Here is a 27,721-nt window from a genome sequence, read left to right on the forward strand (position 1 = left end):
CGCTACTGAGGGAAGGACGAGAAATCAAAGCAAAGGATCTTCAAGCTAGATGCGAGAGGGTAAAACAAAGATTGCGCTTAGTTTGCCGAGGTCTCCTTGAAGTAAAGACACTGTATTATGCCCATGACGAGTGGGCTGGAAACGAAGCCGTTTTTGACTACGCCATGACAAGGGTCGAATTTGTACACAGATGTGCATTCGACTTCATTACCGACTCACATTTTGGACGTGAATGTCTTGCACTTTGTCAATGGTCATCAATTGAAAAAGTCGAAAGGTTATTTGCTGGTCATCTAGTCAAAACCCGATTTCTATGCTACATGTCAAAACGCTACTATCTAGAGGTAGAGGACGGACAGACATATTTATCATCCAATTTTGACACCCCCCAGCTACACCCAGCGTTAAATATTGCCCTCAAGGGGCTTCATGGCAATATATCTTGCCGAAGCAGCATGTTTGAGGAATTGAGGGACTGGCAACAACGTGGCCTGTTTCACAGTCACTCATATTGGCGTTATCCGATGTTGTTCAAAGTTCCTTCCAATCAAAGAGAATTGGAGTTCCTTGAAAACATCGTCAGGGTAGCCAGGTCGGACGCTGTTGTTACCACACTGGTAGACCAATTGTCAATCGCTCGTCTGACAGAAGCTGTTCCTGTTTTGCTTCGCGCACTGACGGAGTTCGACGGGTTTCCAGCAATGAAGTCGTGCTTGGGGCTTGTTGACTACCTCCTAAGCCGCCTACAAAGTGCGACTGGCGAAGGGCGGCAAGGTGTTTCCTTAAAAGCTCAACACGAGGCGAAGAATGCAACAACACTACTGCATTCATGGTTCGTCACACAATGCCTTCACCGTCTATATACCCATTGGAAGATGGATGGTGGCAAGATCAAAGACCTACTGCGCCGCTTTGGCCACACTCTATCTTCAATGAATGATTGGCAAAGCCCGTTGATTTTAGAATTTGGGGTTTATTCTTCGAGATATCAGTCATACAGCACTACCAGTTATTTCTTTGGACTTCAAGAACATGCCCTGGCTATTGGGAACTTTGTTACTGCTTACCGCTTGCTCGGTCAAGTTTTAGAGGCTCAAATGCCGGGTGGAACGGAGTGTGCTCTACACGTCCAGCCTCCACATGACGCCAAAGAACGATTCGAGGTACTTCTCATCAGAGTCAATGCAGATCCTTATGGTTGCAACAGAGAGTATTTTTCACCTGCAGCAGAGTATCATCTGGGTATTGCAAATTGTATAAAGGAAAGCATATCAGAGCCCGATTATCGGGCTAGAGAGCAAAGATGGGCCATCCTGTTAAGAGACATTAATGAGGGCTTGCAAAGGATAAGCAAGGATACATGGGGATATTGTATCGGGGAGATTAACAAGCGAGGCTTGGAGTATATACATCCATGGATAAACGCTGTCATAGATGATTAAGATACTATAGCGGCGAACTTCAATGGAACTTATCAGTCACTAGTTATGGCCGTCTCCAAGACCCTAGCATGCTTTCCAGCGGATGAAACTCGGACTGTTGAATGATTTTCCCCAAATAATCCCCTACAAACTTCCATTATATCCCTCAGGGCATACCAGACAATTCGCGATAGTGTGATGCTCGATGGTCATTCTTGGAGGCATTTTCCAGCTATGGCTTATTATTCCAGGTGCCATAGATAGTTTACACATGAGATACAACATTTGTTATCTAGGGAAACTGTAGTTCGCGAATGCGTACGAGGGTCTACTTGGGAAGTGAATCGCGAGAGTCCATGAGTTTCATGGCCATAGTGCGAGTGCATTTGCGGAGTGCATCATACATCGTCTTCTCCGTAGCAGATATCTTTGTAGGCCGAGGAGATCCAGGTGATGGAGAACCTTTACCGTCAGAAGCAGAAACCTTACGCTTGCCCCTCCCGGCATGGTCGACACCCTTCTCATCCTCGTCCTTTTTGTGCTCATCTTTCGTTTCTGTATTGTATGTTAGCACGACACATATATACGTATGATCAGAACATAACGAACCGCCCCAGCAAGGTCTTACCCGAGGTATCATGATATCTGTCGTTTCAAATTGCACATAATGCATAAGTCGTCGAAGGACTGAGATTGTATGTAAAGCCAAGACTTCTGTTTCTTTTAATTCTTATCGACAAATAACCTTATCTGATTGCGTGATCTAACTGTAGCTTGATCAAGTGAGGGGCGCAGTAATACCGTTATATGTACGGAGTACTGTTTCCTGAACGGGACCCCTGCAAATTGTAGAATTAATCGTGCTTCGAGACCGGTAATCTTGTTTGAGTTCCATTTTAACAATACAGTCAGGACTATTTCTTATTCTCGTACAAGTTGGACTTTGGGTACTGCGAGGCCCGAAACTGAAAAATCTAGTCTAAGAGTCTGTCAAGCTTTACCTAAGCTATCCTAAACTACCCTAAGATACTCTAAATTTATCTAAATTTCGCGGTCACTTGGGATGAAAGTCGGTGGGTGTAAACGGCAGGCAAGGATGTAAAGTCACCCGCATTCTCTTGGTCTAGATTCTTTTGAACCTGGATCGTTCTCATGAAACCATCGACGGCAGGCTGGGTCTTTGTTCGCTTTGTCAAAGGTCTATGCTCGGATGATAAGAGGAATCTTTTTTTCTGCCTCTTCGAGACTGTTTATTTGTAGGCGATACGACAACAATCCAAGTGAGGGGTAGGCCATCACCCTAGATCACAGTGTTTATTTACCCTCAGCTTACTCCAGTAATTGGCACACTCCAACCCCGACTCAAATTTAATTCAGGGACGATCCATCACCTTATCAACCAAGAAAAAATTAATAACCTTCCTTCCTTATCTCCTCACGAACTTTTGTCGCCCTCCCAAGAAACCAAGTCTTGGCCAACGCAACATAACACGGGGATCTTTTGCAAAAATGGTCCAAAGCGGCAGGTCTCGTACCCCTGTATGATTCCACATCTAAACCGCTGCGGGAAGGCGCCTATCTCTCTAGCCCTGCCGATCCCCGTATAAGCTTAATCTCGTCCCGGAACTTAATCCTCTATAAGAACGCCCTGTTTTTTTTTTCTCTTCCTCTTTCCTCAAGGTTCTCTCCTGCAACCTCGTTCATCATGGTCGCGAAATTACTGACCACTCTTTTGGCGCTCGCCCCGTTGGGTCTGGCGATTGATCCGCCTCGACAGCCGCATCAACCTGTTGGCGAGGGTGATCGCCTACTCACTTTCAATGAGACGAGTCCGAGCGCTAAATTGAGACCTACTACCATGAGTGTAGAGTGGTCGTCCGCTGGACAAGATGGGAACTATATTGTTCTCGGCGACAATGGCGATCTTGTTCTTGAGGACATCGTCAGCGAAGAGACAACAAAGTTCGTCACAGCCGATAAGCTCCCCAAGGATCTTCACGAGTATTGGATCAGCAGCGACGCAAAGCGCGTGCTCGTCGCGTCAAACTACACCAAGCAATACCGCTACTCGTATTTTGCTGATTATTTCATTCTTGACGTTGAGTCTGGCGAGAGTGAACCTCTTGTGAAAGACCAAGTTGGCGATATTCAGTACGCCCAGTTTGCGCCGAGTGGAGAAGCCGTTGCGTTCGTGCGGGGCAATAATCTCTTCATTCGTGATGCGGACGGCAAGATTGACCAGATCACGAGCGATGGGGGACCGGATATGTTTCACGGTGTGCCTGATTGGGTGTACGAGGAGGAGATTTACGGTGGACGCTCGGCGCTTTGGTGGTCGCCTGATGCAAAGTTCCTTGCGTTCCTGAGCTTCAACGAGACCGGTGTCGGCACCTTCACTATTCCTTACTACATGGATAACCAGAAGCTTGCGCCTACGTATCCTCGTGAACTGGACCTTCGATACCCCAAGGTTGGATCCAAGAACCCTACTGTCGAGCTCAACATTCTTGATCTTTCTGGGGGCGAGTACAGGCCTGTTCCTGTCGATGCGTTTGAGCCTGAGGAGCTCATCATTGGTGAAGTAGCTTGGGTCACCAAAGATCACAGCGCTCTCATCTATCGCGCTTTCAATCGTGTTCAAGACCATGATGCCCACGTCGTCGTCAACCCTGAGACGCTCAAGTCAAAGGTCGTTCGAGAGCGAGACGGAAGCGATGGATGGCTTGAGCATACTCTCTCCATCTCTTTCGTTGGTCCTTTGAGTTCCAAGAAGAAGGATGCTTACTATGTTGATGTTTCAGACGAGGATGGTTGGAACCATATTTACCTGTACCCTGTCAACGGTGGAAAGGCTATTCAGCTTACCTCTGGAAAGTGGGAGGTCTCGACTATTCTCAATATCGACACCGCCAAGAAGCTTATTTACTTCCAAGCTTCGAAGCGACACTCTACCGAGCGACATGTCTACAAGGTCTCGTGGGAGACTAAGAAGATTACTCCTCTCGTTGATGATAAGACTCCCGGCTACTGGTCTGCATCGTTCTCTTCCAGCGGCGGTTACTACATTCTTCACTACCAGGGTCCCGACGTCCCTTATCAGGAGCTTTACACCACAAACTCCACCAGCAAGCCTGTCCGCACGCTTGTTGACAACAAGGCGTTCTACAAGACCATTAATCAGTACAGCATGCCCAACATCACATACTTTGAGCTCAAGCATCCGGATGGTTACTCCCTTAACGTCATGCAGCAGCTCCCCGTCAACTTCGACCCTTCCAAGAAGTACCCCGTTCTGTTCACTCCATACGGCGGACCCAACTCCCAGCGTGTCGCAAAGTCTTTCCAATCTCTAGGATGGAAGTCCTACATCTCATCTGATCCTGAGCTTCAGTACATCGTGTACACCGTCGATAACCGCGGAACCGCCATGCAAGGCCGCAAGTACCGCTCGCTCGTTACATCTCAGCTCGGAAAGCTTGAGCCTCTTGATCAGATCTGGGCTGCGGAGGAGCTCATCAAGAGATATAGTTTTATCAACGCTGATAAGATTGGAATGTGGGGATGGTCGTATGGTGGATATCTTACAGCCAAGACCGTCGAGGCAGACTCGGGAGTGTTTAGCTTCGGCCTCATCACAGCTCCTGTTTCGGATTGGCGCTTCTACGATTCCATGTACACGGAGCGCTACATGAAGACTCTTGACGAGAACAAGGATGGATATCTCGAGACTGCCGTGCACAAAGTCGATGGCTTCAAGAACATCGCTGGTAGTTTCAGTATTCTTCACGGTACTGGTGATGACAATGTTCACTATCAGCATGCCGCTGCTATGATTGATCTTCTCGTTGGCGCGGGCGTGTCACCTGAGAAGATGAAGATGTTTGCGTTCACGGATAGTGACCACAGTATCGTGTACAATGGTGCTTCGCCTTGGATTTACAAGTATCTTACCGCTAGGCTGTATGATGAGGTTAAGAGACAGCCCAAGGCCAAGGCGTTGACACATCAGTGGAACAAGAGATGGGTGGAGATTGTGGTGTAAGGATCGTTGTTGTTTATGTAGATTGATAGAAGAATAGAAAGTTTCCGCGCAACATTAATAATTGACCCATGGTTGTGCGAATCTGTCGTGTGATCTTTAACCAAGTCTCAACCTGACACTAAGCCTTGTGATCGTATCATCATAAGCTTTAGGGTTCTTTTTGATGATCTTATCCTAAGTTTTAGGATCTTTAGGACGAGGCTTAGGCCTAAACCAGTTATCCATACATAATGCAATCGAACTTTCTTGCAAGTTCGCTTATAACAACAAATAATCCGCTCCAAAGAGCCATCTTCACCGCCACACATTCGCCGTCCCCTGGTGGGACACTGCACACATCGCAGTAAGACATCCACGTTCAAGCTTCGCAGAAATGTCGTTGAGGATGGGAGTAGCGAATTTGCTCTCGGGCCATACTCGCTGTATTCGAAGGTATAGCGGGCAGTGGTAGGAGGGTGAACCCGGTAAGGGGTTGTGGGTTCGCGTAGGTTGGCGACAAGTCGGCGGCCTGTTTCCAGCGCCTTGTGGTAGAGCCTCTGTCTGGTATTTGTCTTCACAGACGTACTGTTCTGGCTTGGTTGTATTGGTTCAAATGGGTCAGGGGTGTTTCCTCCGGGGGGACAGGGACTATAGCCATGGTTGCGATTACGAGGCGAGAGTTCGGCAATGGTTTTGGGATCTGGCGAAGGCTCTCGCAGGTAATGAGAGATTATGAATCCTAGGCAACAGTGAGGGCAATCAGTATCTTGCCCGTATGTGTTTATTGGTGTTCTTTACCTTTGTGCGCTGGGGGCTAAAGCCTCTTTTAACCTCCGACAACCTTATCACAGAGAGATTATGGAGGGGAGACAACAAAGAGAGAAAAAAGCAAAACGGCAAAGGTTCGGATGTCGACGATGGAGCGAAGGGCGGAACCAATTTCGTCGACGGTCGAGGCATTGCACAATACGCCAGCGTTGGATGGGGGTCAGCGTTCGGTCGACTGTGGTTTCGTAGTCGACTTGGTTCCAGTAGTGCTAGATCACGGCTTTGAGTTCGAGTGGGATCTAGGAAATATTGGAGAAGCTTTGAAGACTAAAGTACTTACAGCAGTACACTTTTTGTGATTGTGAGCACACCAAGTGCAGCAAGTTTCCATCTCATCAATAACGCAAACGAGACGGTTGCTTCGGTGGATGGCGAGCACACATCCAAGGCAAGAAGACTCGCCAGGACCAAGGCGAGCAAAGCCGGCTTCCAAGTCGAACTCGTACTCCTCAAGAGCGGCAATGACTGTAGAAGCAACGCGCATGGTGAGACAGTGGGGAAAGACGAAGATCTCGATTTTTTGGAAGAGGGAAAGGCTTATGCACCTACCCGATGCTGGGGATGCCAACAACGCTGAGAAGGAAAGTTCGAACGTGGATTACGTTGAAACCTTTCCTTCTCCTTGTGGGGCGACGGGAGTAGAACATCGGCTGCTGCGCTATAGGAAATGCAGGCTCGAGTTGTAGCCACTGTGCACTCGCGATGGATCCAAGGCTCTACGTCTGCCCAGCTGAACCGTGCCATGTCTGATTACCCTTTTTCTCTTCAACTTCTCACATCGCCGACCCTTCGCCTTGCCTCGATTTCTCTCCGCGCGATTCAAGATGTCGATGCTACCTACCATCGCGAATGCCCTGGCAGAGTTTGTCTACGATAAAAACATCAAGTTTACCTCATTCACTGCACCAGATGAGGTTCCGTGCTTTCTGTGCCTCACGACCATCCATCGCGATTCGCGTCTGCTCTGTGTCGCCAAAGACTCGGCGAAACCCACTTGTCTCTGCTGCCAGAACTCAAACAAGAAATGCGGTTCTGTACGTTATCCTTCTTCATTTGTTCATTTATCTTCAACGTTCTCTCATACTTAGCATAGATCCCTCGCGAGATCCTCGGCGCCGCCCAATTCTACTGGAATCATGTCCGTCGGCTCCAAACCCTCGCTGCCAACCCCGACGTCCTCGACAGCACGGATGTCTGGCGCGTTTGGTCCGTCTTCGAAGAGTGCGCCTCGGCTTAGCGAGCCATCGCCGAACAGATCTCCGACCCGCTGAAGCTATCGAACAACGATCGTGGCGTCGCTTTGATTATCCAGACACAAAGCATTGCGGCGCACTGCGAGCTGCTCTCCCTGCAACTCCTCCAGTCTGCAAGTTACAGCGACCACTTGGCGGTCATTCACCGCTAACACTCTTTAGTCTGGCATCACTTTCTCCCCTGAGGAAATGCAGGCTAAAGTTGCGGCCTCGATACCGTTGTACGCTCGCGATGCCTCCAAGGCCGTGCGTCTGCGCAACGCGCTCCGTTGCCTTCCCGATGCCGACAAGACCCCCTATGGATCCGACGATGGGGAGCTTGAGGACTTGCCCCAGGAACTTAAAGATACTCTCATCGCCCAGATGAATGAAGCGCGTGCCAGTGGCTGCACCGCTCCCGTCTGCCCCCCTAATGTTGCTGGAATGGCACCCCTCAGCCGAGGGCCTTCCCAAGCCCTGTCGCGCAAGCGTAAGCGCAACGCCGCCTAGCCTTCGATGGTGGTTTTTCTCTGAACCCTTGTCTGTTGTAACTGGCCGGACGGAGTTCGGGGCGTCTTCTTGCTCTTTCTGTGGTCTATCATATCGCCCATTGGGCAGCTTTCCTCATTTCTTCCGCTGGTTTATCGCTGGCTCGCCTCGATACTCTTGTTTTTCTTAGTTTCTATAGTTGGTCACCTTGCTTAACGCTAAAAACCATTTTCTTGGCATTTCTCTGTCCATTCAATGTCTCAATTGTCTCTCAATTATGTCGTAAGGTATGTGAAGAAGCCATGGGTTTACTTTTATGCCTAAGCTATATAGGCTGATCGAAACTCTCCTCTGCAGTGTCGCCAGTGATATTCCGGACTTATCGTGATTCCCCCAAGCTCTCCGTTTCTGCTTCAGTCTCACCACCGTGTACCTCTTCGCCATAACTGTCATAAGGTACAGGCTCTTCAACATTTCTTCTCCAAAGGACCCACTTCTGCACAAAGTAAGGAAGCTGTTCATGCCATACCCACATGACCAGTTGCATCTTTGGACGCTCATAGACCTTCTCAAGGTCTTCCAGACTCCGATTACTAGTTTCTTCAATCAGAAAGAGGACAAGTATGAATGCTATGACATTGAGGACGGAGAAAACGCCCAATGTCCCTCTTGCGTGGAAAGCCTGATAGATCTTTGGTAGCAGAATTGACAAGAGACCTGCGAAGAAGAGATTCATGCTGATAGCGATAGAAGCGCCCTGCTTCGTGTTAGGGTAGGATTATGGCAAATCTGGGTAAACTTACAGCTTCACGATGAGATGACGGGAAACTTGGTTAAGTTAGTGTTTTTGTAGACTTTTCATCAAGCACATGGGTCCTTACCTCTCAGAAGCCAAAGTGAATGGGATCGGTCCTAGGCCTTCGTCAGCGATGCTTCTGATACATGGGTACATGGGTACTGGTTACTCACCTAGGCCAGGGGCATAAGCAGCCACGAAACCTCCGACAAGTCAATGCAGCTCTAACACACCCCAATCGGATACTCACAGTATACAAAGACGGTTCCCACAATGTTTCGAGCCTCTATATCCTTTGAGAAGTTGTCGGTATATGCAATAGCCGCCCCCATAAGAAACAGGCTCATTAACGGCAGTGTGAAGAGAAGCCATCTTCTGCGGCCAAGAGTGTCTATAGATCTTGGGGCAGTCAGTTCATTGTAGGTAGGCTAGAACCACGCAGTTACTGACCTCATAGCAAGTAGTCCGAATAGGAAGTTCACACCACCTGCATAGTAGTCAGTGTCAGACACGAGGCTCTTATGACCAAGGAGTCTTGAAGCACGTACCAAATCCAACGCTGTATGCGAGAGTTGCTTTGAGGTTGTCGTATGCCCCACTGAACATTTTGTTGGAGTAGAATGCGAAGACGTTGACTAAGAATTGTTAGTAGACTTTGTGAAGAAGGGTCCTTCCACATACCACCACAAAGCTGCTGCGCCAGTGATACTATGCAGGTACTGTACACCGCATTTCTCAAGAATTCTGGCTGGAAAAGGGACGAGTACTGCAATTTCGATAGCCTCAAGGATGCTACAACTCGTCCCATATATGTGAGCCCGGTTTGCTTCGCCCCCATTATACTTGCCTGGTCAGACTCCCCCCTCTGTGGACGATTGGGCCACCAGATGAGAATGAGATCACGGACGGCTAAAAGCTAATAGCACTGAGTCAGCCCATATCATGATATCGTGGGTCTGTAGCTTACACGATGAGATCTGATCTTGAGTAGAATCTGAAAGGCACGGTCGATGCTGTAACCTGGAGTGCCGGAGCGCATATAGTACCGAGGACTCTCATAACACATAGTCACGGCGATGAATAAGAGGAGCGCTGGAACAGCCGGGGCACCGAGGATAAGGCGAAGAGCGAGACGTGATCTGTTGTCTCCATCTTGGCCAAGGTATCCAGTGGCATCTGCTATTGCTATGTTGATGACAGATCCCATGAGGATACCACATGCAACCCTAGAGGATTTAGAGAGAGTCACTATGCAGGGGGAGACGACATACCAGAGCTGCCAGGCTAGTACTATGGAGCCTCTCCAGAATCGGACGGCTGTCTCAGAAGCGAGGACGGGCGCACTGACGGCTTTGATACCCATTGCTGGATGTTTGTTAGTACAAGAACGACAAAGGAGTTGCTGAATGATATAAAGTGCTATACGTACCGACGCCAGCGATGATTCTGACCAAGAGCAACTCGAGCCATGTCTGACAGAACGCAGAGCCAATGGAGCTTGCAATGATCAACAAGGCAGAAACCATGAGTGCCCCTCGACGACCGATGCAGATGTTGATGGGAAGGGACATTGGCGAACCTATCAAAGCAGCAGTGAAGTACGGTATTGCGTTCATGGCCCCAGAAGTCCAAGTCTCATCACCTGGTGGTAGGCGCAGAGGATTTGACGCGTCCATAGCGTAGATATCGGCTGCATTGATCGAAGCCTGAACATGTCCTTGTAGGAAGGCGGCGAGAGACACGGTGATGATGATGATTGGCATTCCAGGTTGAGAAAACACATGCTCTCTCTCATTACGAATGCATTTCTTTTCATCCTCGGTGAGGTCGTTGGGCATTGGATTCTCTGAGGACTCGGCAACGGCGTAGTAGTTAATGTTCTGCGCGATGCTGAAGGCCCTTTCGAGTTCGTCGACGCTCACGGTGGGGAGATGCTCTGCGAGACTGGTGAGGGCGTCTCTGATTTCTGTTGGGGAAGTGGTGTCGCCTGTTAAAATGTCAGAATGGGGTAGTTATTGAGATCAGTCGGCACGATACTCACAGAGGACGCTTCGATCACCACCGCGCTCCTTGATCTGTCTTCTTATCCATCTCTCCCAGTCCTCCTTGAAATTTGAAATCCTCCCAGAAAGAGAGAATGAGGCCTTTCCATCAGTCATGTCCAATGTGGATCACTCCAAGAAGGTGACTGGGTATATCAGTCTCTGTTTCTGAGGTATTGGGCTTGGGTTAGATAAATGGCAACTCGGGGAGGTTGGCTCAAAGGACGTCATACAACTGCCCAAGGCATAATTCTAAGCAGCGAAATCACATGTATTTAATGCCATTGAACTGATTTACCGAAAAAATGCGGCTCTGTTCTTTGAGCGAACTGTACCGGGAGCCTTTGCCGCAACAGGCCAAGAAATGGCTGCAGGACTACAGGTTCACCGCCGAGTTGAAACAATAGCTCAACTCTGGACACGAGACAGCTGAATAACATCGCAAGGTTTATCCCTGAGAGCAAACAAACGCGTTTGCGACTTTTCATTGAGCATTGACCAGATGCAAGTTATCACCAATCATGGGTTGCGGTAAGCGAGTCATGACGGCTGTGAGGGTTGAAAATAAGGCTGGCGACAGTCTGGAGAACTGCATGATCTGCAGGCTCTCCCCTGAGGCCTGAATTTGGCGATATTATAGCAAACAGATCAGCTCGGCAGTCCCTGGTTGTGCAAGGTGCAGCGAATGATTACCAAAAGACTTGGTGCATTTTCATCATTGGTTTAAGAACCTGGCATCAAAGAGCCAACCGGGTGTCGGGACTGCTTCCATTACGCAAACTGCAGCCTTTTTGATATTCTTTGACTCATACCGAGTTTCATAAAACGCCACGGGCGCTTGGTGATGTCACACAGCGTCCACCGGCTGATTTTGCCTTACGTCCACATTCCCCAGACTCGAGACTCCCCGCTCGATGATCATGTGGATCGATCGGCAATTATCCAGTTTCGAAAGGTCCTGGCTTTTGCGGAGGCGGAGCATTTACAAGAAGTACCGATTGGTATTCTCTTTCGACATATCATCTTCCAATATTTCTTCATCTGAACTCCGCTACTTCACCTTCTCTCCCCGTTCTGCGTACGTACTCCATATTACGACTCTGGAATTCTCTTAGGAATATACTTACGGACAAGTTATTATGACCCCGATGGAGCCTATTGGAGGTGCCATCGCCATTGCACAGGCGATCGTAGGTACCTGCAAAGCCATCGACATCTGCGTCACGGCGGTCAGGGACTCGCATGAGACGCTAGACCGATGGAATGTCGCGATCAAGTCTCTCCAACATATCTCGCAGCAGTTCGAGATTGTCTTACGGGAGAGAAATGTCAGTCATCCTACCAGGGATTCTCTCGAAGGGGTACACTATGGAGTCATCAGCACTCATCTCGATCGGTTCAACCGTGACCTTAGGAAGCTCGAAAGCAACATCTCAAGCACTAACCTTGGCAATCGAGCTTCGACTTCAAGGGTCTCGTTGAGGAGCAAAGTCAAACTTGCTCTCACAATGGACTGGAAAGAGAACGAGCATCTCCTCAAATGGATAGAGCATCACGTCACTCTTCTTCAAATCAACAGAGATCTCATAAGAGGGTACGTCATGCTTCCAATATTAGCCATGCTTCTTCGCCAATGCTGAAACTGCCACAGTATAAACGACGATAACATGAATGATGTTCAGCGGGCGCTAGGGACTGGCCACGCCAGTTGGGAACCCGTTCCTACACCTGAAACCCTTGATGAACCCAGAGTTGAGTTGGATGACTGGCGGTCCTCTGCAGAGGGCTTCGCCAAGCATATTGCCATTCAAAAGTTGGACCCTACAGATGTGGCTACCCTTGCACCAACCGAAGTGGATTGGGATCTGATGCCTGACACAACTGAAATAATGCCTTCAAGTACAGTGAGTCCCGTTGAACAAGAACTACGCCTCCGTGCCACGATACAACAAGTCGACCATCTGGAAGCCTCCAAAATTCCTGTTATCGCATCGAATGTTCAACTGGAAGTCATTAGACTGTCTGACGAGATCAGTCGAGTCAAAGGGCTTACGCCAACTTTCAAGGAGACGTTCCAGCTCCAGGAGAGATACGTCAATCTTCTCCTCAGCTCGATCGAGAAACACCCTATCTTCGGAGATAGAGCAAAGTCGTACGTGCATGAGAGTATCATACCCAATATAGACAAGCATGACCCCGATCTACGCGGGGTATGGTGGAGTTTAGGACGGATGTATTGCACCTTGGAGGATTGGGCTCAAGCAGAAGACTGGCTCCGACGTGCGCTGCTGAACGGCTACAGTGAAGTCGACAAAGATAGACATCATACTGAGATTGAACAGATTTCCAAGATGATCTGCAAGATCTACAAGAGACAAGGCCGTCCGCAGTTTGCCACTGCTCTTGGGGGATACCTAGTACACCACGTTGGATATGATCCAACAAAAATACCCGGCGATCTTGAAAAGGCTATCAAGTGGTGCTCGGATAAGGACTTTGAAGTCCGTACAGAAGGAGATCAACTGGTATTTACGCACCTGAAGAACGCCAAAGGCAGAAGCGCTTTACATGAAGCCGCCTTGGATACCGAGGTGAACGAGTCCATCATCCCACTACTATTGAAAGACGATCTCCTCGCACTCAGAAACGCTAGCGGAGATACGGCTCTTCTTCTAGCAGTCGGAAAGTCAAACACTGCAGTGGCTAGACAGCTCCTCAAGACGCCGTCACTGGTCCATGTTAGAGATAGAGAAGGCCGCACACCGCTTCACAGATGCTGCGACCACAAGACATTGAGTCTACTTCTCGAAGCTCTAAATGGGTCGATGCACCGCTCAAGCCTAACACATGCTGACCCAGATAGTCATGACGCTTCATCACTGATTGACATCAATTCCCAAGATGCGTATGGCAAAACAGCCCTATTCATGGCATGTGCGCAGGGCAACTTAAGAACAATGAAAAAGCTCCTCGATGCAGGAGCTCATGTGAACATGGTAGACAATACAGGAGTATGCCCCATCTTAGCTTGCTCGTCCTGCACTGGAATCTCACTTGCGAGGCGAGAAGAGATGATTCTACGCTTGCGTGCCAAGGGTGCAGATCCGGACCAGCAGGACATTGATGAGCATACGGCGAGGAGGGAACTTCGAAGACTCTTCTCGTCGAGCAAGGCGGTGAATAAGTTCCTATCACTTGAGCCTGAAGTGGAATTGGAGAGGTTGGAGAAGAAGACTAGGGCGGAGAGAAGAGGGAGTAACGCAACTGCAAGCACAACGAGAAGCCTGTTTTCCCTGGGACGGGTATTTAGTTGGGAAACACGGAGTTCATCATTGTCAAGTTGACCTTTCAACTTATGTGTTGTATTTTATAACCACGGATGGCTAGCAGCTAGGAGCGTTAAGTCCGCATGATGAAAGGTATACAATAGATACAAGTACACGCTGAGATCTGATCTTAAGTAGAACCGAAAGTTATAGCCTGTCCAGTAAATAAGAGTTTGGATCGCCTTCGTGGGCTCTCATAAACAGTTCTTCCAGTCTTCTTCAAGGTATAGCTTGGTATCGTCGACTGCCATGCTGATATAAAATGATGGATATGTCTATCGCAAGTCCATTAGGTTGCTCAATAGCCTGGCTATCTTTCCTCATTGCAGCGGCAACGCCTTGCCACCCTGTCCATGACCAACTCGGAAAGCCTTGTCGCCGATGAGCGGGCTCCTTAAGTTGCCAGCATAGACCATCGATAAAGCCACCAAGACTTAGAGCAACGGCGACGTTAGCATTAGGCGCTGGAATTAGTCGTTTTCCCTCGACTACGCCTAGGCGAGAGCCTCTGAGGCGCAGAATAAGGACGCCGCAAATATGATATAGAGGTCCTGTCTTGTGTTGTGTAAGTAAACTGAAGATACCAAGCATGGCATTGAGGGCGTCTGAGGGCAAGGAAAGCTTTCGTTTCGTGTAAACCGCCAAGAGGTCAAATATGCCGACGCCAGTTTGGATGAGTCCATCCCGACAAGTTTTCAAGACTGGTACATCCAAAAAGACTCCATAAAGCGCGGCTTATCTCCATATATAGTTTGTTCCAAGCCACGAGGCAAGTGTATGGCCTCGCGGCAAAGCATATGGCGGCACTCATAAGATATCTCATATTCTGAGAAGTAAAGACGGCGGCCTGCTAGTAGTCCCTCCTGATATGTCCATCCCCGAGTGTCCCAGGTCGAGTTGGAGCGTATGTGGAGGGAGGGATCTGGAGGGATGCATATCACAGCGTGGCCCTGGATAAGAGCGCCTGGTTGCTGGTTCCTCGGGCGCCCTGGGACGCCAGGTAGACCAGCTGATGAGTCTTCACCAGCTGCTGCGATCAGAGTCACCTCTGCATTCGCATAAACGAGGTGCATATGTCGTAGCTGCTCCTGCTTGATAGCCTCGTCACCTGTCTGCACAATGCAATACCGGTCCACCCACAGGTATCTGTAGCCCAACTCTAGTGTCACCTGGATGGCATCCTCGATGGCTGGTTCCACTGTACCACCTCCCTTTCCGTCCAGATCTTCTGGGTGCTTTTGCCGTTGTGATGGTTGTTGATTGCCTTTTGGCTTTCCCCATACATAGCTCAAGGCTACATATGGGGGTGAACCGCCGACTTCAGACTCTTTTTGTTCTATGATCTCATGACCTTGGTCAGATATTATGGCCAGAAGCAGCGGAGTAAAGCCATCATGGTCCTCGGCATTAGGGTCGATGTTTGGGATCCTTAGCAGCCGCTGCAATATGGCTTTTCGCTCTTCTTTTTTGGAAATACTCCCCAGACCACCTCTCCGAAAACCCATGAAAGCGGCCCTCGTCCATTAATATCCCTTGAATCGGGATTGACGTCGTCTCTGGCGAGAAGGGCATTGATGCAGTCGATCTCGCCAACCTCTGCGGCCAGCGAAAGTGCTGTCCGCCCCATGTTGTTCGGGAGATCAGGCTTGATCCCTGGAACCTTGAGAAGCGCCTTTATTTCCTCAAGTTCCGCGCATGACTCAGAGCAGTGTTTCCGTTGCTGTCCTGCATGTTTGGATCGCCTCCTGCAGCCAAAATCTGCTTAACCATTCCCACCGTCCCTCCAGAGACAGCCAGCATCAAAGCTGTCCTACCATCCCTGTCCTGGAAGTTCACATCGATACCGGAGGTGGATATCAACACTTCAGTCGCACCTTTGTATTCGACTTCACCGTATTCGACCACAGCCATTAGTGCTGTTCTTTCATACCCACGAGCCATGACGGTATTCACGTCGACCCGCCCTGAACTTAGCAACGCCTGAACCACGTCCGCGTGACCACGTGAAGCTTCCAACAACGGAGGCATGTCCTCGGGCCCAGCCGTTGGGTCGATCTGAGGGTGCTCTAGAAGAGTCGTGACGAGTCCTAAAGCGCCATCTTGAGCCGCGTATAATAGTGCCGTACGGCCAGTTGAGTCCTTAGCATTAACAGCAATCCGCCTATCAGCCAGCAGCTTGCGTGTCACGCCCTCGTGCGACTGCCAACCCCCAGGACGATATCTCCACCCTGGATTTGTTGCCCAGATAAGCGGTGTTCTCGTGCGGGAATCTCGGCTGTTTGGATCGGCGGCTCCGGTTGCCAGCAGTTCGTCCACCACAGCCTCAAAGCCCCTCTCGGCCGCAAATGAAAGAGCAGTGCGCCCTTTTTCATTTCTATAGCCAACCTCAATCTTTCCATCGGGACTGTGCTTGGTCAAAAGCTCTTGAACAATCCTAGGGCATCCAGCGGCGACAGCGAAAACTAGGAGCTTCGAGGCAGGCTCAATAGTGTCTCGAGAGTCGTGCCCAATATCACATTTATCCAGCAGAGATAATGCCATGTCCTCGAATCCGCCACGAATAGCAAGGCCCAGTATGCTGATTTCTTCCCAAGACCCCTTGTTCAGGTCAGTTGTTAGGCACGGATTGATGCCATCTGCGCGCGATAGTAGCTCTGCTGTCTCTTGATGGCCCTTCTTGATCGCAATGGAGAGGGGTGTCTCTAGCTTGTACTTTTGGGCAGGTCGCTGGTTAACATCCGACAACTTCTCATTCGTTAATAAAAGTTGCACGACAGAAGCATGGCCATACCGAGCGGCCTGCCGCAACGGAGTGATCTGGTCGAGGTCGCTCAAGTTGGGTTCGGCGCCGTGTTCAAGCAGTCTTTCTACCACAGCGGTACGCCCCTTTTCGGCAGCTATTGCCAACGACGTGCAGCCATCGTAGTCGCGTGCGTCGATGTCGATATCGCGACTATCAGTGACATGGGCTGTAAGCGTGTCGATGTCGCCGGACTCTGCAGCGCACATCAGCGGCGTCCAACCTTTGTCCTGCTGGCTACTGGTTTTATCGGGTGAACCAGCCATCCCACACCAGTAGCTTCGTGGTTTCGTAGTATGAAGGAAAGTTTTCAGCAGAAGGGCTTTGGCCTTTCACGGCAGCCCAATACGTCTTTTGAATCACGATGAAAGTCCGATCTGCAAGAGAAATATTGGCCTTCACTTGAGGTTTCGAGAGATGTAAGGGTAAAATAAGCTGAAGAGGGTATGTTGCCTAAACATGGCGCTTTCCATCAGCTGACGAGGTCCGCTGAGGCACCTGCATATCACTTGCTGTCATGTCAAAAGGTGATTTGTTTCACTTTCCTGCCCCCTCACCAGCTATCCCACAGCTATGTCTTGCCGGTCCAGGAAAGGAAAGCTACCCTCGGGGGTCAAGAAAGCTCAGACCTGAACACGAGGTATTAAAAATAAACTTAACAAAAGATATCCTAAACTTATTAAAGTTGCCCTAAATTTATCCTAAGTTACCTAAGCCTTTTTGTCGTTTTAGATCAAGGTCCTGAGTATTCTTTCCTCCCATAGGCTATCTATGCTGTCTGCAATGGACGATGGCACAGGTACCATCCCTATTGGCTAATGTGTGAGTCAACCTCGCAATCCAGGTTGGGCACAAAGCGGTAAGACATGCATAAAGGCTCGATGGCAAATAGCACATCTCACTCTGGTAAATGGCCCGAAATGTGCTTTCCTAGATCTTGACATAGCAGAACTGTATTTATCGTTGAGATCTAATTAAGTGCCTGATCCTGCAGCCAATGTGATTTACCAGAGACAGTTACCTTTTTTTCCCCTAGTTGTACATAACAAAGTCTTAGTTGCGGTATAGATATCGATCCCGAAATTGATAACAATCTGGGTTATCGGTTGCAAATGTAAGCCTTTATTTAGTCTAGCTACGATCTGTTGTAATAGGACGATCAACATCAGGCTCGGGTGCCTGGCTCTCAGCTGTAGATTCGCCAGCCGCAGTAGCAGTAGCATCAGCCTCAGTAGAAGAAGCAGCATCCTCAGTAATCGAATCAGTGACTTCAGCTGCAGGAGCATCAACATCAACCGCCGTCTCCTTCGCCTCGTGCGCGCCACTGCTTATCCAAACAGGTTCCCTCTTCTCCAAAAACGCAGCAATACCCTCTTTAGCATCCTCACTCCTCGCATGCAACGCCATAACTCTACCCGCCCATTGAGAAGCCTGCTCGTATCCATCACCCTTCGCTTTTCCAAATCCAAACTGCGACCAGTATGCCCATTTTCCTACAGCCTGCTGCTGGGGCGACATCGAAAGCAGCCGTTCAACCACAGCTGCCACGCGTTTCTCGAAAGCCTCTTCTGGGTCCTCGCCTGGTGGCACTCTGACAACGTCGATGACGTCTGGGTAGTCTGATGCTTTGATTGGCTCTGCTGTGGCCAAGAGTCGATATGTCGTCGCGGCGGGAAAACGTCGTGAAACAGCTGTCGAGGGGCTGGTGCATGGTAATCCAATCTTTGCTCCTGGCAAGGCAAATTGGGTGTCTGGGAGAGCAATGGGGAAGTCGGTGCTCATGGCGAGTTGGAACCCAGCTGCTGTCGCAAGGCCTTGGATCGGACAAACAATCGGCACAGGACTCCTCCGAATAGTCGTCATGACCTCGGAGCAAAGTTCAAACAGAGTCTTGACATCATCGCGACTCATCTTAGACAGCTCTTGGAGATCATGGCCCGATGAGAAGACAGGCCCTTCGCTTCTAAGGACCAGAACATCTGGTGCGCCGGCACGCTGTTTCTTCCATTCAGATGCGCTGACGAGCCAGTCCCAACGCTTCCATTGCTTCGAGGTCGGGTCTTTGGATGCCTCTTCGAGGCCCTGGAGAAGATGATGGCTGAATTTGGGGAGCAGGCCCTTGCGCTGGGTAGGGCGTAATGAGAGGGCGCTGTCGAGCTGGGACTTGAGGTCTCTGAGCACAGGGATGCTGAGGGCGTTGCGCTTGGTGGGGTTTGAGAGTTTGATGTAGGCGGCTCTTGGGGGGAGCTTTGGGAAGGGCATTTTGGGTGAGTTTACGACAGATTCGTGTTTATGATGAGGGATTGTGGACTGGGATGATGAATTTGGTGGTTCACGTATGATGTGAGGTTGGTGGGTAACCCCGCATTTTCTGTTGGCCACTCAACCTCGGGCAACAGATCTCTATAACCGTGATTTCATGACACAGTTTCTCGAGAATTTGGATACAGTAGTGATTAGCATAGAAAAGAACAAAAAAAAACATAAAAACTCTTCGTCTTTATTATTTCTTCTTCTCTCCCTTCTCCTCCTCGTATCTCGGATTTCCTCTCCCTCTCTTCTCCATAATCGCCCTCGTCTCCCCTCTCGTCCCCTCTGTAACCTTCATCCCCATAATCCTCTCATAAAAAGGAACACTCTTTTCCCAATCACCCGTAGCTAGCATACTCTTTCTCAAGTGGGGCATTGACTCGGCAACTTCATTGACACATTCCATAAGCCATGTACCTAGTCCTTCGCTGCGGTAGGCGGGAGTGACCCAGACGTCGGTTATGTAGAGAACCGTGGTGAAGTCTGTGATGCAGCGAGCGATGCCGATAAACTTGAGTCCGGAGGGCTTTCTCTTGACGGGGTTGCCGGGAGATGGGGGTGGTGAATATGTATCTGTGTCGTAGAGACCGAAGCAGAGGCCATTGTCGAGCATTTCGCGGGTCGCGTCTTCCGGGAGAGGTTTCGCCCAGTAGAATTCGTCAGACTTGAAGACTTTGATGACTTCGTTGACTGGGATCAGCGAGGGGTCAGTCGAGATTAGAAACTCATCTCGTCTCCATGACTTTTGTCGTAGCTGAGAAGTGGCGGTGACCATTTTGTGAAACTCAAACGAAGTTGGTGAAGTTGGCTCGAAGTCGAGAGCTTTGATGGCCTGACGTGACTTTGAGGGTCCACCTGTCATATCCCTGCACTAACTCGTTTCAACCAAGCTGAATGCGGCGAAGGGCATTTTTCGAAAGCTATTTTGATATAGCTTGAATGATCCAATCAATAAGTAAGAATTGGCCATGTCTCGTGAGTACAAGCACTGGCCTTACCAACAAAACATCTTGACAATCTCAAAAGACTGAAGCCGTTCGGGATAGTCGCTATGAGCACGAACCACTAACTGGCGCTCAAAGAGTCAAAGACCATGTCTTCTCCCCATCAATAGTAGGAAATTAAATGGTGAAAGGGTTGTTCCAACTCTTCAAGCAGTGCAGGTAACCAAAAGCTTCAACATAACGTTGTTGAAGTCGTTATCCTGACTAAGCCTCCCAAGGTCAGATTGCGCAATTGTTATCAAGATTGAGCAAGCAGTTGATCAACATCGGAAAACATCTTCCCCTCCATAGCGTGGCATCTCATGCGGAGAAATCAATCACGACATCGTTATCTCCATTGATATGTCAGCATATAAATGTCCCGCATATATCAACTCGATTGTCCTTCTTCGAACTCTGTAATTCAAACTATAATCACCGTGTAGGCGTGTACTTAGTCGATATAGAACAAGATGCCATCTGCTGTCTCAGAAATTCCCCAATACTCCTACGTCCCCGAGACAAAGGAAGATCTCGACTGGGCAGACTGTACTTCCCCTCATCCCCTCATACACCTATCGCTCTAACTCCTCTAGTGGCAAACATTGACCTGTCTAAATACGGCACTCCCGAAGGAAACGCAGAACTCGCCCAAACTCTCATTGAAGCAATCCGCACCAAAGGGTTCTTCTACGTAACCAAGTTCGACATCCCTCAATCTGCCATCGACAGGCAATTCGCGCTTGGCAATGCTTTTTATAATCTCCCCATCGAAGAGAAGCTCAAGTATGTTCCTGATCTTGATGCGGGAGAGTATAATGGGTACAGACCTGGTGGAAGAAGGATTCTGTCGGGTGGTGTGAAGGAGAAGACTGAGGTTTGGAATATGGCTAGTAAGTTGGTCTGAGACTGAGTAGGCTGTAGTACTGACTCTGTGTAGCGGATAATGGAAAGATTACCCAGCCTGTTCCTAAGTTATTGAAGGATCACATCGATGAAATCACCTCATTTGCAAAGGTAAGTTCCTCCAACACTCTTTCTTATACATCAAGTCAACTTGTTACCTTTCTTTCCTTTCTGAGATATTAAGCTTCATCCACCAGTCATTCACCAGAACTCTACTGACACTCACCTTAAGGACCTTCACGAAAAAGTCCTCGACCCTCTCTACCACCTCACAGCTCTCGCCCTCCAAATCCCAGAAGGCCATCTCGTCAACCTACACAAATGGGGAACTCACAACGAATCTCACCTCCGCTACATGAAATACGGAAAGTTCTCCCCCGAAGAAATTGAAAAACTTGACGATGGTCTTTGGTCTCGTGGCCATACTGATCTTGGCTCCTACACCCTTCTCTTCCGTCAACCTGTCGCCGGTCTCCAGATCAAGGATCATAAAACTGGCGATTGGAAGTGGGCTAAGCCTCTTGACGGAAGTTTAACAGTCAATGCATGTGATGCGCTGAGTTTTCTTACGGGTGGTTATGTCCAGTCTACCATCCATCGCGTACGTCAATCCTTTCACAGTATTTCCCAGACTAACGGTTTAGGTGTCTGTGCCTCCCAAGGATCAACGCAACGTAGACCGTCTGGGTCTTTTGTATTTCTCGCGCGCAGAGAATGACCTTGTTCTCAACACTATTGACTCTCCTCTTTTGAAGCGTGAGGGTTACACGCAGAATGAGTTTGAGAGGGGAAATCATCGCGTTCCGACCATGGGTGAGTTTACGACGTTGAAGCAGACGTGGCAGCAGTCGCAGAAGAGAGGAGTCACGTATGATGAGCTGGAGGGACAGCAGATTCTGCCTGGATTTCATGGAAGGAGTTTTAAGTAGTTCGTCCTTGGGGTAAGAATATATCAGACATGAAAAAGGTGTTAGAATAAACTTAGTAAAGTATATCCTAAATATATCCTAACTTTATACTAAATCACCTAAATCTTCTAAATCTTTAGGCTCAAGGTCCTAAGTCTTCCTTTCTGCCCTAGCTCGTGTAGCTCAAAGGAGGCGAGAAAGGTCTGATAACGGATTGCAAGTAGTACATTTAGCTTATGATTTGTTTGATTTCACAACACAAGTAACAAATATACCTCTCTGCTCCTGATTTCTATTGCAGCTCTCATCAATGGTCTCTACCGCCTGCGAATTTTATTATCAGCGCAAGTTGATAACCCATACACATGTCCATCAGAACCCGTTGACTCCGCCCACTTCGCAACATCAACATCCCTCATCCCACTACTCGCCACAGTCTCCACCACAACGCTCGTCTCCGGCGAAATGATCTGCGACACAGCATGCCATGAATTCCCTAGGATAGAGCTCTTTGTCGAGGCCATGAACATGATGATAGTTATCAACGTAAGAACCAAATGTAGTATGACACCCGACAAAATAATTATTAAGCCCGTCCACTGATTCGGAATAAGAACCTGTTTGACGTTGATGGTAGAAACAGACTGTTGTTGAGTGAAATATGGTAGAATGTCGTGGAAGATCATTTGATAGAACCGAAAGAACAACTCCTGAACCGCTCGTGCTGGATCATCCGTTTCTTGGAGAACACTCTGGAAGAGATGCGAATGCTCAGGGTGTGCGGGCCAATTCGCTACTGTATCAAACCATCCTTGCAAAGCATCGTTGTTGAACGTCCATCCACCAGAGATACTGTAGTCGAAAAGGCTGAAGTGAATCATTTGGTAGACCCATTCATCCCAGTCATCAACCCCTGTATCTGCCATAGAAGCTGGCCCAGAGAGTACCTTCAGATCGAGAATGCCTCTTGCTTCAGTATCTGAGGGCGATACGCCTACGCCTAGTTGTTTGAGAAATTCGGTGCCATTCTTGCCCTGTAGTGTTTTCCACTTTGCAATCGATGTTGGTTCGGATGGTATGGCTCGGCCTGTCATCGTGACGTTGTACAGAAAGGGTGTGTTCTGAGTCAGGAAGCAAACACTCGCTTGGAAGAGCTGGATGTTGTTTTTATTCGTCGCTGTCGTCCATGGACCTTTGCTCGTCGACTTTGCCATTTGCATATCCTCCGGAATCTTAACGTTCGACCACGTGTTTGTAGCCATGTCATACATGGGCCTCAGCTGGGTCAGACTATCGCTCGCGTTGAGAAGAAGTACCGCATGAAAGTTGTACGGATGGCGAGAAAGCGGGTTTGTAAAACTGTTGTTCTTGGGGGCGAGTTCTTTTATATCGAAACTGCAGAATGATATTGGCCAGGATGTTGAGTTCGTTTGGTCCCATTCGTTGTTGATACGACACGATAGTGTCGCTGGATATGAACCGTTTATGCTAGGTCCCAACTCCCAACCGGTCGAGGCGTTGAATTCTGCGAGGAGATAAAGACCTTCTGTAGCGTTGCTTCCGGTATATATATACTCGAATGTAGCATTGTTGAAAGTCGGTGCTACACATGCTGTCCTCATGTTGGTGACAACCGTAGGTCCAGAATAATACTCCAATGAAGTTCGATTATCAACATTGGCCATCGGTATCATCGCTCGATAAACATCTCCCGTGTCTGCTACATCCTTGGGCGCAAGTCTCTGGCTTGAAGGCCGCGTCTCTGCAAATCGCCAGTGCGCTGACGGTTTGGACTGCCAGTAAGATACACCAGAGAACACAGCTGTATCCTTGGATATATCAAACCCAACATAAATAGACTCTGAGACCATCGGTGCAGCGATTGGAAGCGCCTTGAAATCGAAAAGCAAGACGGTCGACGTAAAGGTCATGGCAAGACTTAGCAAGAAACTAAAGAGTAAGATGATACAGTGGAGCAAGGTCTTCCTGTTGCTTTTCGTGATAAGGAAGATATCCCAAGGGCTTGCATCACAACTAGAGGCTCTGGAGATGGACAATCTCGCCAGATCAGAGATTCGACAGCCGGCGGTTTCAAGGACAATGGCTGCCATTGACGCAGCAGCGAGACAAGTCTGGAGATCCATCGACACTCGGATTGCAGCGGAGCAAAGCGTAGCTACTTGCGCTGCGTAGTTGTCAAAGATGATTCTGTCCCATTCTTTGCCTCGGGGCTGTCTGTTGCGTGCTTTTTCGGCGCCTTGCCAGAGATAGACGAGGAGAGTGCATGAGGCGATAATCACGATTGTTCCGAGTATGATGATGGTCATTCCAGTTTTACCAAGTCTTCTTCGCAGAGGCTGGCGCTGCACTGGTCGTTGGAAGGCTGTTGGGGCATTTTGGTGTATGAGGCGTTGGCTGTCTTCGAACTCGATGTTCGTTGGATATGATGCAGGTTTTCCGGTGGCGAAGTAAGCGTAGCTAGACGGATCATTAGGGTTTGAAGTTGAATGATACGTCGAGGACCCGTGTAGTCCCATCTCGTAGACGCCCTGGTGGACTTGGCTATACTGCGCCATGATAACTCCCTTTCCCTTCGATCCTACAAGAACTTTTATGTAAAGTGTGTGAGGAATTCATGCACTGGGGGGAGGGACTAGGATATAAACCCAGCTTTTCTCGAGGGCAAACCCAATGGCATGCGTGAGGCTGAATCGCCCAGTCTAGCTAACGCCATTTCTTTATTTTAAGCTTATTCTGGTAGTACAGCCAAGCGCTGCTTATCCCGATACAGCTTCTGATCTTTTCAGCTCGGTCAGCCATTTCTTGGCTTTGGGTACAATCGGGAACATGGCTGCTCCGATTGGGCTATGTCGCGCGTGACTTGGGAATCTGGATCTGTGGCGAGAGGAGGCAAGAAAAGTTGGGGCTTTTGAACTAAGTGATAAAAAGATCTAGGTAAACTTAGTATATCATACTGAGTACTTGAGAACAGTTTATTTTAGCACCCTGATCTTATAACACGTAGAACCTTTCTTGCTCCCTGAGGGGTGGTTTGGGGATGATCTCCGTCGCTTAACGGAGGGTTGGACGCCACTGGGGCAAATGTTTCAGCGCCGGATCTTTGATTAGGCAATGCAGCCATCAGGCTTGGAAAACTCTCAGGATAGAATTAACTACGAAGCCTGCGGTTTGAGTCTCTTGGAAGAACTGCAAGCATTCTGGTGAGAATTGAAGCTAGGCATGATGATGACCTAGCACAGGAGAGCCATTGGCAGGTTGCGACAACCCGGTGACGGTTCTGAGAATCGAGAGTTAAACACTGAACAGCGTGTACTTTTCTCTATCTTCAACTGGCTAAGAGACTCTCGGTATGCATTGGCGCGAGACTTTCTCGCATCGTAAAGTTCCGTGGATATACCAGCTGGCATGCAGGGCAGTCTACTGTTTTGATCTAGAGAACTGACCTACAGCTAATCGTGAAACGAGCCGGGTCACTCACGTGCCGGGCAAAATGGAACAATGACACTCCATGGGTCTTCTGATATCCATCCCTTACTACATAATACGCTGCTCCCCTTTTCTTTTCTCAACTTGACTCTGCTGTGATGCCCTAATCCTATTTAGGTCGGTCCGATTGAGCACCATTGGTCTTTAAAGAACAATTAATTATAAAGACTTTATTTATAATAATCCCTTCAAAGCGATTCACTTAATTCTAGAAGACTTGTTGCTTTCGTCTAACTGATATGTCAGCTTCGCCTACGCATTACTCTCCCAACAGCGAGAATGTAGTTCAACCTACTATTGAACCCGCCTAATTATTTGACCAGTGCGAAGCAGCATGTGACTTATATACCTTCTTTCCTTGTATTGACATATTAAAAAGTTTATTCTCAATTTATTTACATTTTTTATTTTGAATATTTATTTGTCAAGTATTTAAATCTTTGTATTTAAATAGCAATGGGAAGGTAAGATGTGGAAGTTCCCCCTGTGATGGTCGGTTGACAAGTAGTCCCCCTTCCAACTTTTATGTGGCTGGCTGAGCATGAGCGGGTGGGTTCTAGACCGGTCCGTTGTTGTTGGTTGTTGGTTCCGAGTTGAGCTTTGATTGGCTCAGGTAAGCGGAAGTATTGGTGCTTTATGCTCCCCTTTCTCATCTACTCTCGCCCGATGAAATTTGCCCCTGTCAACTGCTTCCCGACGAATCGCCATTTGCTCCTTCTTCGCTTACCCTTGCTTCTGTCATCGCCAATCCCTGCTTTAGTCCATGGCTCAGGCTTGCCATTGAATCATGGCAGCTCCACTGACTACTTTGTATTGGGAAAACATCCCAGGATTCCCAGGGGTCGATGCGAGACCTGAACGAGCTGAACGAGCCAAAATCACCAGTCAACTACTCCGTAGCTCTGATAACTATAGTTGGGTAGTATCAAAACTCCGGCGACAGACAAGTGGTCAGAAACGTAGCCCTGTGAGATCCAAATTGGACAGAGCAGTCACACTTGTTTTGTAGCAACTCTATGCATTGGAAATGAGCTGGTCATTGCAAAGAGCTATGGAAGCCCGCCAATGTCATTGATCGACAGGGTCTAAACCCATGGTCGCACTAACACAGGTACCCCTACAACACGCCATGTCTCCAGCACTATTGCCAATAGTTTAAACGCTATAGACTTGTCATTTAGAACAGCACAGAAGCCACCAACACAAAAACTCCCCATGTGGCTGAAAGTTCAGTACGGAGTATCGGAAAAGGCCTGCCATTCGGAATTAGTGTAGAATCTATGGAGCAGACAGGATGGGTATAAACTGGCTTCTCTCCATGTTTACTTAAGGATTTCCGTCGCATTTTGACTCTTTTTCGTGCAGTCACTCGTTTATCTGTCTTTCGTTTTGTGATGTTGTTTCACAGCGTGTTTCTCGCTGCGGCCGCGGTTGCTACAGCCTTTGCTGGGCCATGCAAGCCTGTGAGTTCCAGGGCATCTGTCTCCTCATCTGCCGACGCCAGCATTCCCTCTTCGACTGTGTCAATTGACGTCTCAACTACTACCCGTACTGCCACTTCTGAATCTTCTGGTGTAGGAGAAGTCACTTCATCTGTGACGGAGGGTATCACGACTGGTACTACTGACGCGAATCCGACGACCGAGCTTACTACCGACGGCACCACCGATACTGTTGTAACTGGTACTACTACTACGGACTCCCCCACGACTATTCCAACGACCCAAGGTACAACTACCGAGTCTACTATAGGATAACTGCGGCCTATAAGGTTAAGCTTTAGGCTATAAATACAGATAATAAATAATAACATAATATTTTTTTCCCTAATATAAGCTTTTACCTATAAGCTTTTATAATAACTAATAAATCTTATTATAAGCCTTAGGGCATTATAAAGGGAAAAGACTAAGAAATATATAAAGGAATATAACCTTAAGTTTATATCTTTATATATATATTATAATATAACTCTATAAATAATATATTAATTATAGTAAATTAAACTATTATTAGTAATAACTTAATAAGCTAAAAGGCTTAAGACTATATTTATAATTTCCTTATTAACTTTAGTGCCTTTAAAGGCATTGCTTAATAGTATATTATAATATAAACTAGCTTAAAAAATAAGGCCTTTATTAAGGCTAAT

The 27,721-nt window shown here is 48.4% G+C and overlaps 11 protein-coding genes across 11 annotated transcripts; 5 read left to right on the forward strand and 6 right to left on the reverse strand.

Moving 5' to 3' along the window:
- Positions 1-1,749: 1,749 nt before the first annotated feature.
- On the reverse strand, positions 1,750-2,061 carry FSUBG_8462 (uncharacterized protein; the record flags this gene model as incomplete). Its single annotated transcript, XM_036686874.1, has 2 exons — positions 1,750-1,976; positions 2,031-2,061. 2 exons carry the CDS (start codon positions 2,059-2,061, stop codon positions 1,750-1,752), a joined length of 258 nt encoding a protein of 85 aa, XP_036536082.1.
- A 1,065-nt stretch (positions 2,062-3,126) lies between these two features.
- On the forward strand, positions 3,127-5,463 carry FSUBG_8463 (dipeptidyl-peptidase 4; the record flags this gene model as incomplete). The annotated part of the gene is made up of 1 exon (XM_036686875.1): positions 3,127-5,463. The coding sequence occupies one exon, from the start codon at positions 3,127-3,129 to the stop codon at positions 5,461-5,463; it is 2,337 nt and encodes a 778-aa protein (XP_036536083.1).
- A 174-nt stretch (positions 5,464-5,637) lies between these two features.
- On the reverse strand, positions 5,638-6,754 carry FSUBG_8464 (uncharacterized protein; the record flags this gene model as incomplete). Its single annotated transcript, XM_036686876.1, has 4 exons — positions 5,638-5,671; positions 5,881-6,181; positions 6,359-6,479; positions 6,551-6,754. 4 exons carry the CDS (start codon positions 6,752-6,754, stop codon positions 5,638-5,640), a joined length of 660 nt encoding a protein of 219 aa, XP_036536084.1.
- Positions 6,755-7,094: 340 nt separating this feature from the next.
- FSUBG_8465 (uncharacterized protein) lies at positions 7,095-8,012 on the forward strand (the record flags this gene model as incomplete). The annotated part of the gene is made up of 4 exons (XM_036686877.1): positions 7,095-7,304; positions 7,364-7,476; positions 7,634-7,640; positions 7,686-8,012. 4 exons carry the CDS (start codon positions 7,095-7,097, stop codon positions 8,010-8,012), a joined length of 657 nt encoding a protein of 218 aa, XP_036536085.1.
- Positions 8,013-11,968: 3,956 nt separating this feature from the next.
- On the forward strand, positions 11,969-14,293 carry FSUBG_8467 (e3 ubiquitin ligase HACE1; the record flags this gene model as incomplete). The annotated part of the gene is made up of 3 exons (XM_036686878.1): positions 11,969-12,423; positions 12,481-14,049; positions 14,260-14,293. 3 exons carry the CDS (start codon positions 11,969-11,971, stop codon positions 14,291-14,293), a joined length of 2,058 nt encoding a protein of 685 aa, XP_036536086.1.
- Positions 14,294-14,850: 557 nt separating this feature from the next.
- Positions 14,851-17,221, reverse strand: FSUBG_8468 (ankyrin repeat-containing protein; the record flags this gene model as incomplete). Its single annotated transcript, XM_036686879.1, has 3 exons — positions 14,851-15,594; positions 15,642-15,808; positions 15,856-17,221. 3 exons carry the CDS (start codon positions 17,219-17,221, stop codon positions 14,851-14,853), a joined length of 2,277 nt encoding a protein of 758 aa, XP_036536087.1.
- An 865-nt stretch (positions 17,222-18,086) lies between these two features.
- On the reverse strand, positions 18,087-19,217 carry FSUBG_8469 (enoyl hydratase domain protein; the record flags this gene model as incomplete). The annotated part of the gene is made up of 1 exon (XM_036686880.1): positions 18,087-19,217. The coding sequence occupies one exon, from the start codon at positions 19,215-19,217 to the stop codon at positions 18,087-18,089; it is 1,131 nt and encodes a 376-aa protein (XP_036536088.1).
- A 241-nt stretch (positions 19,218-19,458) lies between these two features.
- Positions 19,459-20,040, reverse strand: FSUBG_8470 (GNAT family n-acetyltransferase; the record flags this gene model as incomplete). Its single annotated transcript, XM_036686882.1, has 1 exon — positions 19,459-20,040. One exon carries the CDS (start codon positions 20,038-20,040, stop codon positions 19,459-19,461), a length of 582 nt encoding a protein of 193 aa, XP_036536089.1.
- Positions 20,041-20,721: 681 nt separating this feature from the next.
- On the forward strand, positions 20,722-22,083 carry FSUBG_8471 (gibberellin 20-oxidase; the record flags this gene model as incomplete). Its single annotated transcript, XM_036686883.1, has 5 exons — positions 20,722-20,797; positions 20,845-21,141; positions 21,189-21,265; positions 21,387-21,755; positions 21,799-22,083. 5 exons carry the CDS (start codon positions 20,722-20,724, stop codon positions 22,081-22,083), a joined length of 1,104 nt encoding a protein of 367 aa, XP_036536090.1.
- Positions 22,084-22,379: 296 nt separating this feature from the next.
- Positions 22,380-24,638, reverse strand: FSUBG_8472 (uncharacterized protein; the record flags this gene model as incomplete). Its single annotated transcript, XM_036686884.1, has 1 exon — positions 22,380-24,638. The coding sequence occupies one exon, from the start codon at positions 24,636-24,638 to the stop codon at positions 22,380-22,382; it is 2,259 nt and encodes a 752-aa protein (XP_036536091.1).
- A 2,325-nt stretch (positions 24,639-26,963) lies between these two features.
- FSUBG_8473 (uncharacterized protein) lies at positions 26,964-27,326 on the forward strand (the record flags this gene model as incomplete). The annotated part of the gene is made up of 1 exon (XM_036686885.1): positions 26,964-27,326. One exon carries the CDS (start codon positions 26,964-26,966, stop codon positions 27,324-27,326), a length of 363 nt encoding a protein of 120 aa, XP_036536092.1.
- Positions 27,327-27,721: the final 395 nt, after the last annotated feature.

This window comes from Fusarium subglutinans, assembly GCF_013396075.1.
Source record: "Fusarium subglutinans strain NRRL 66333 chromosome Unknown NRRL66333_c0000116, whole genome shotgun sequence".
NCBI lineage: Eukaryota > Fungi > Ascomycota > Sordariomycetes > Hypocreales > Nectriaceae > Fusarium > Fusarium subglutinans.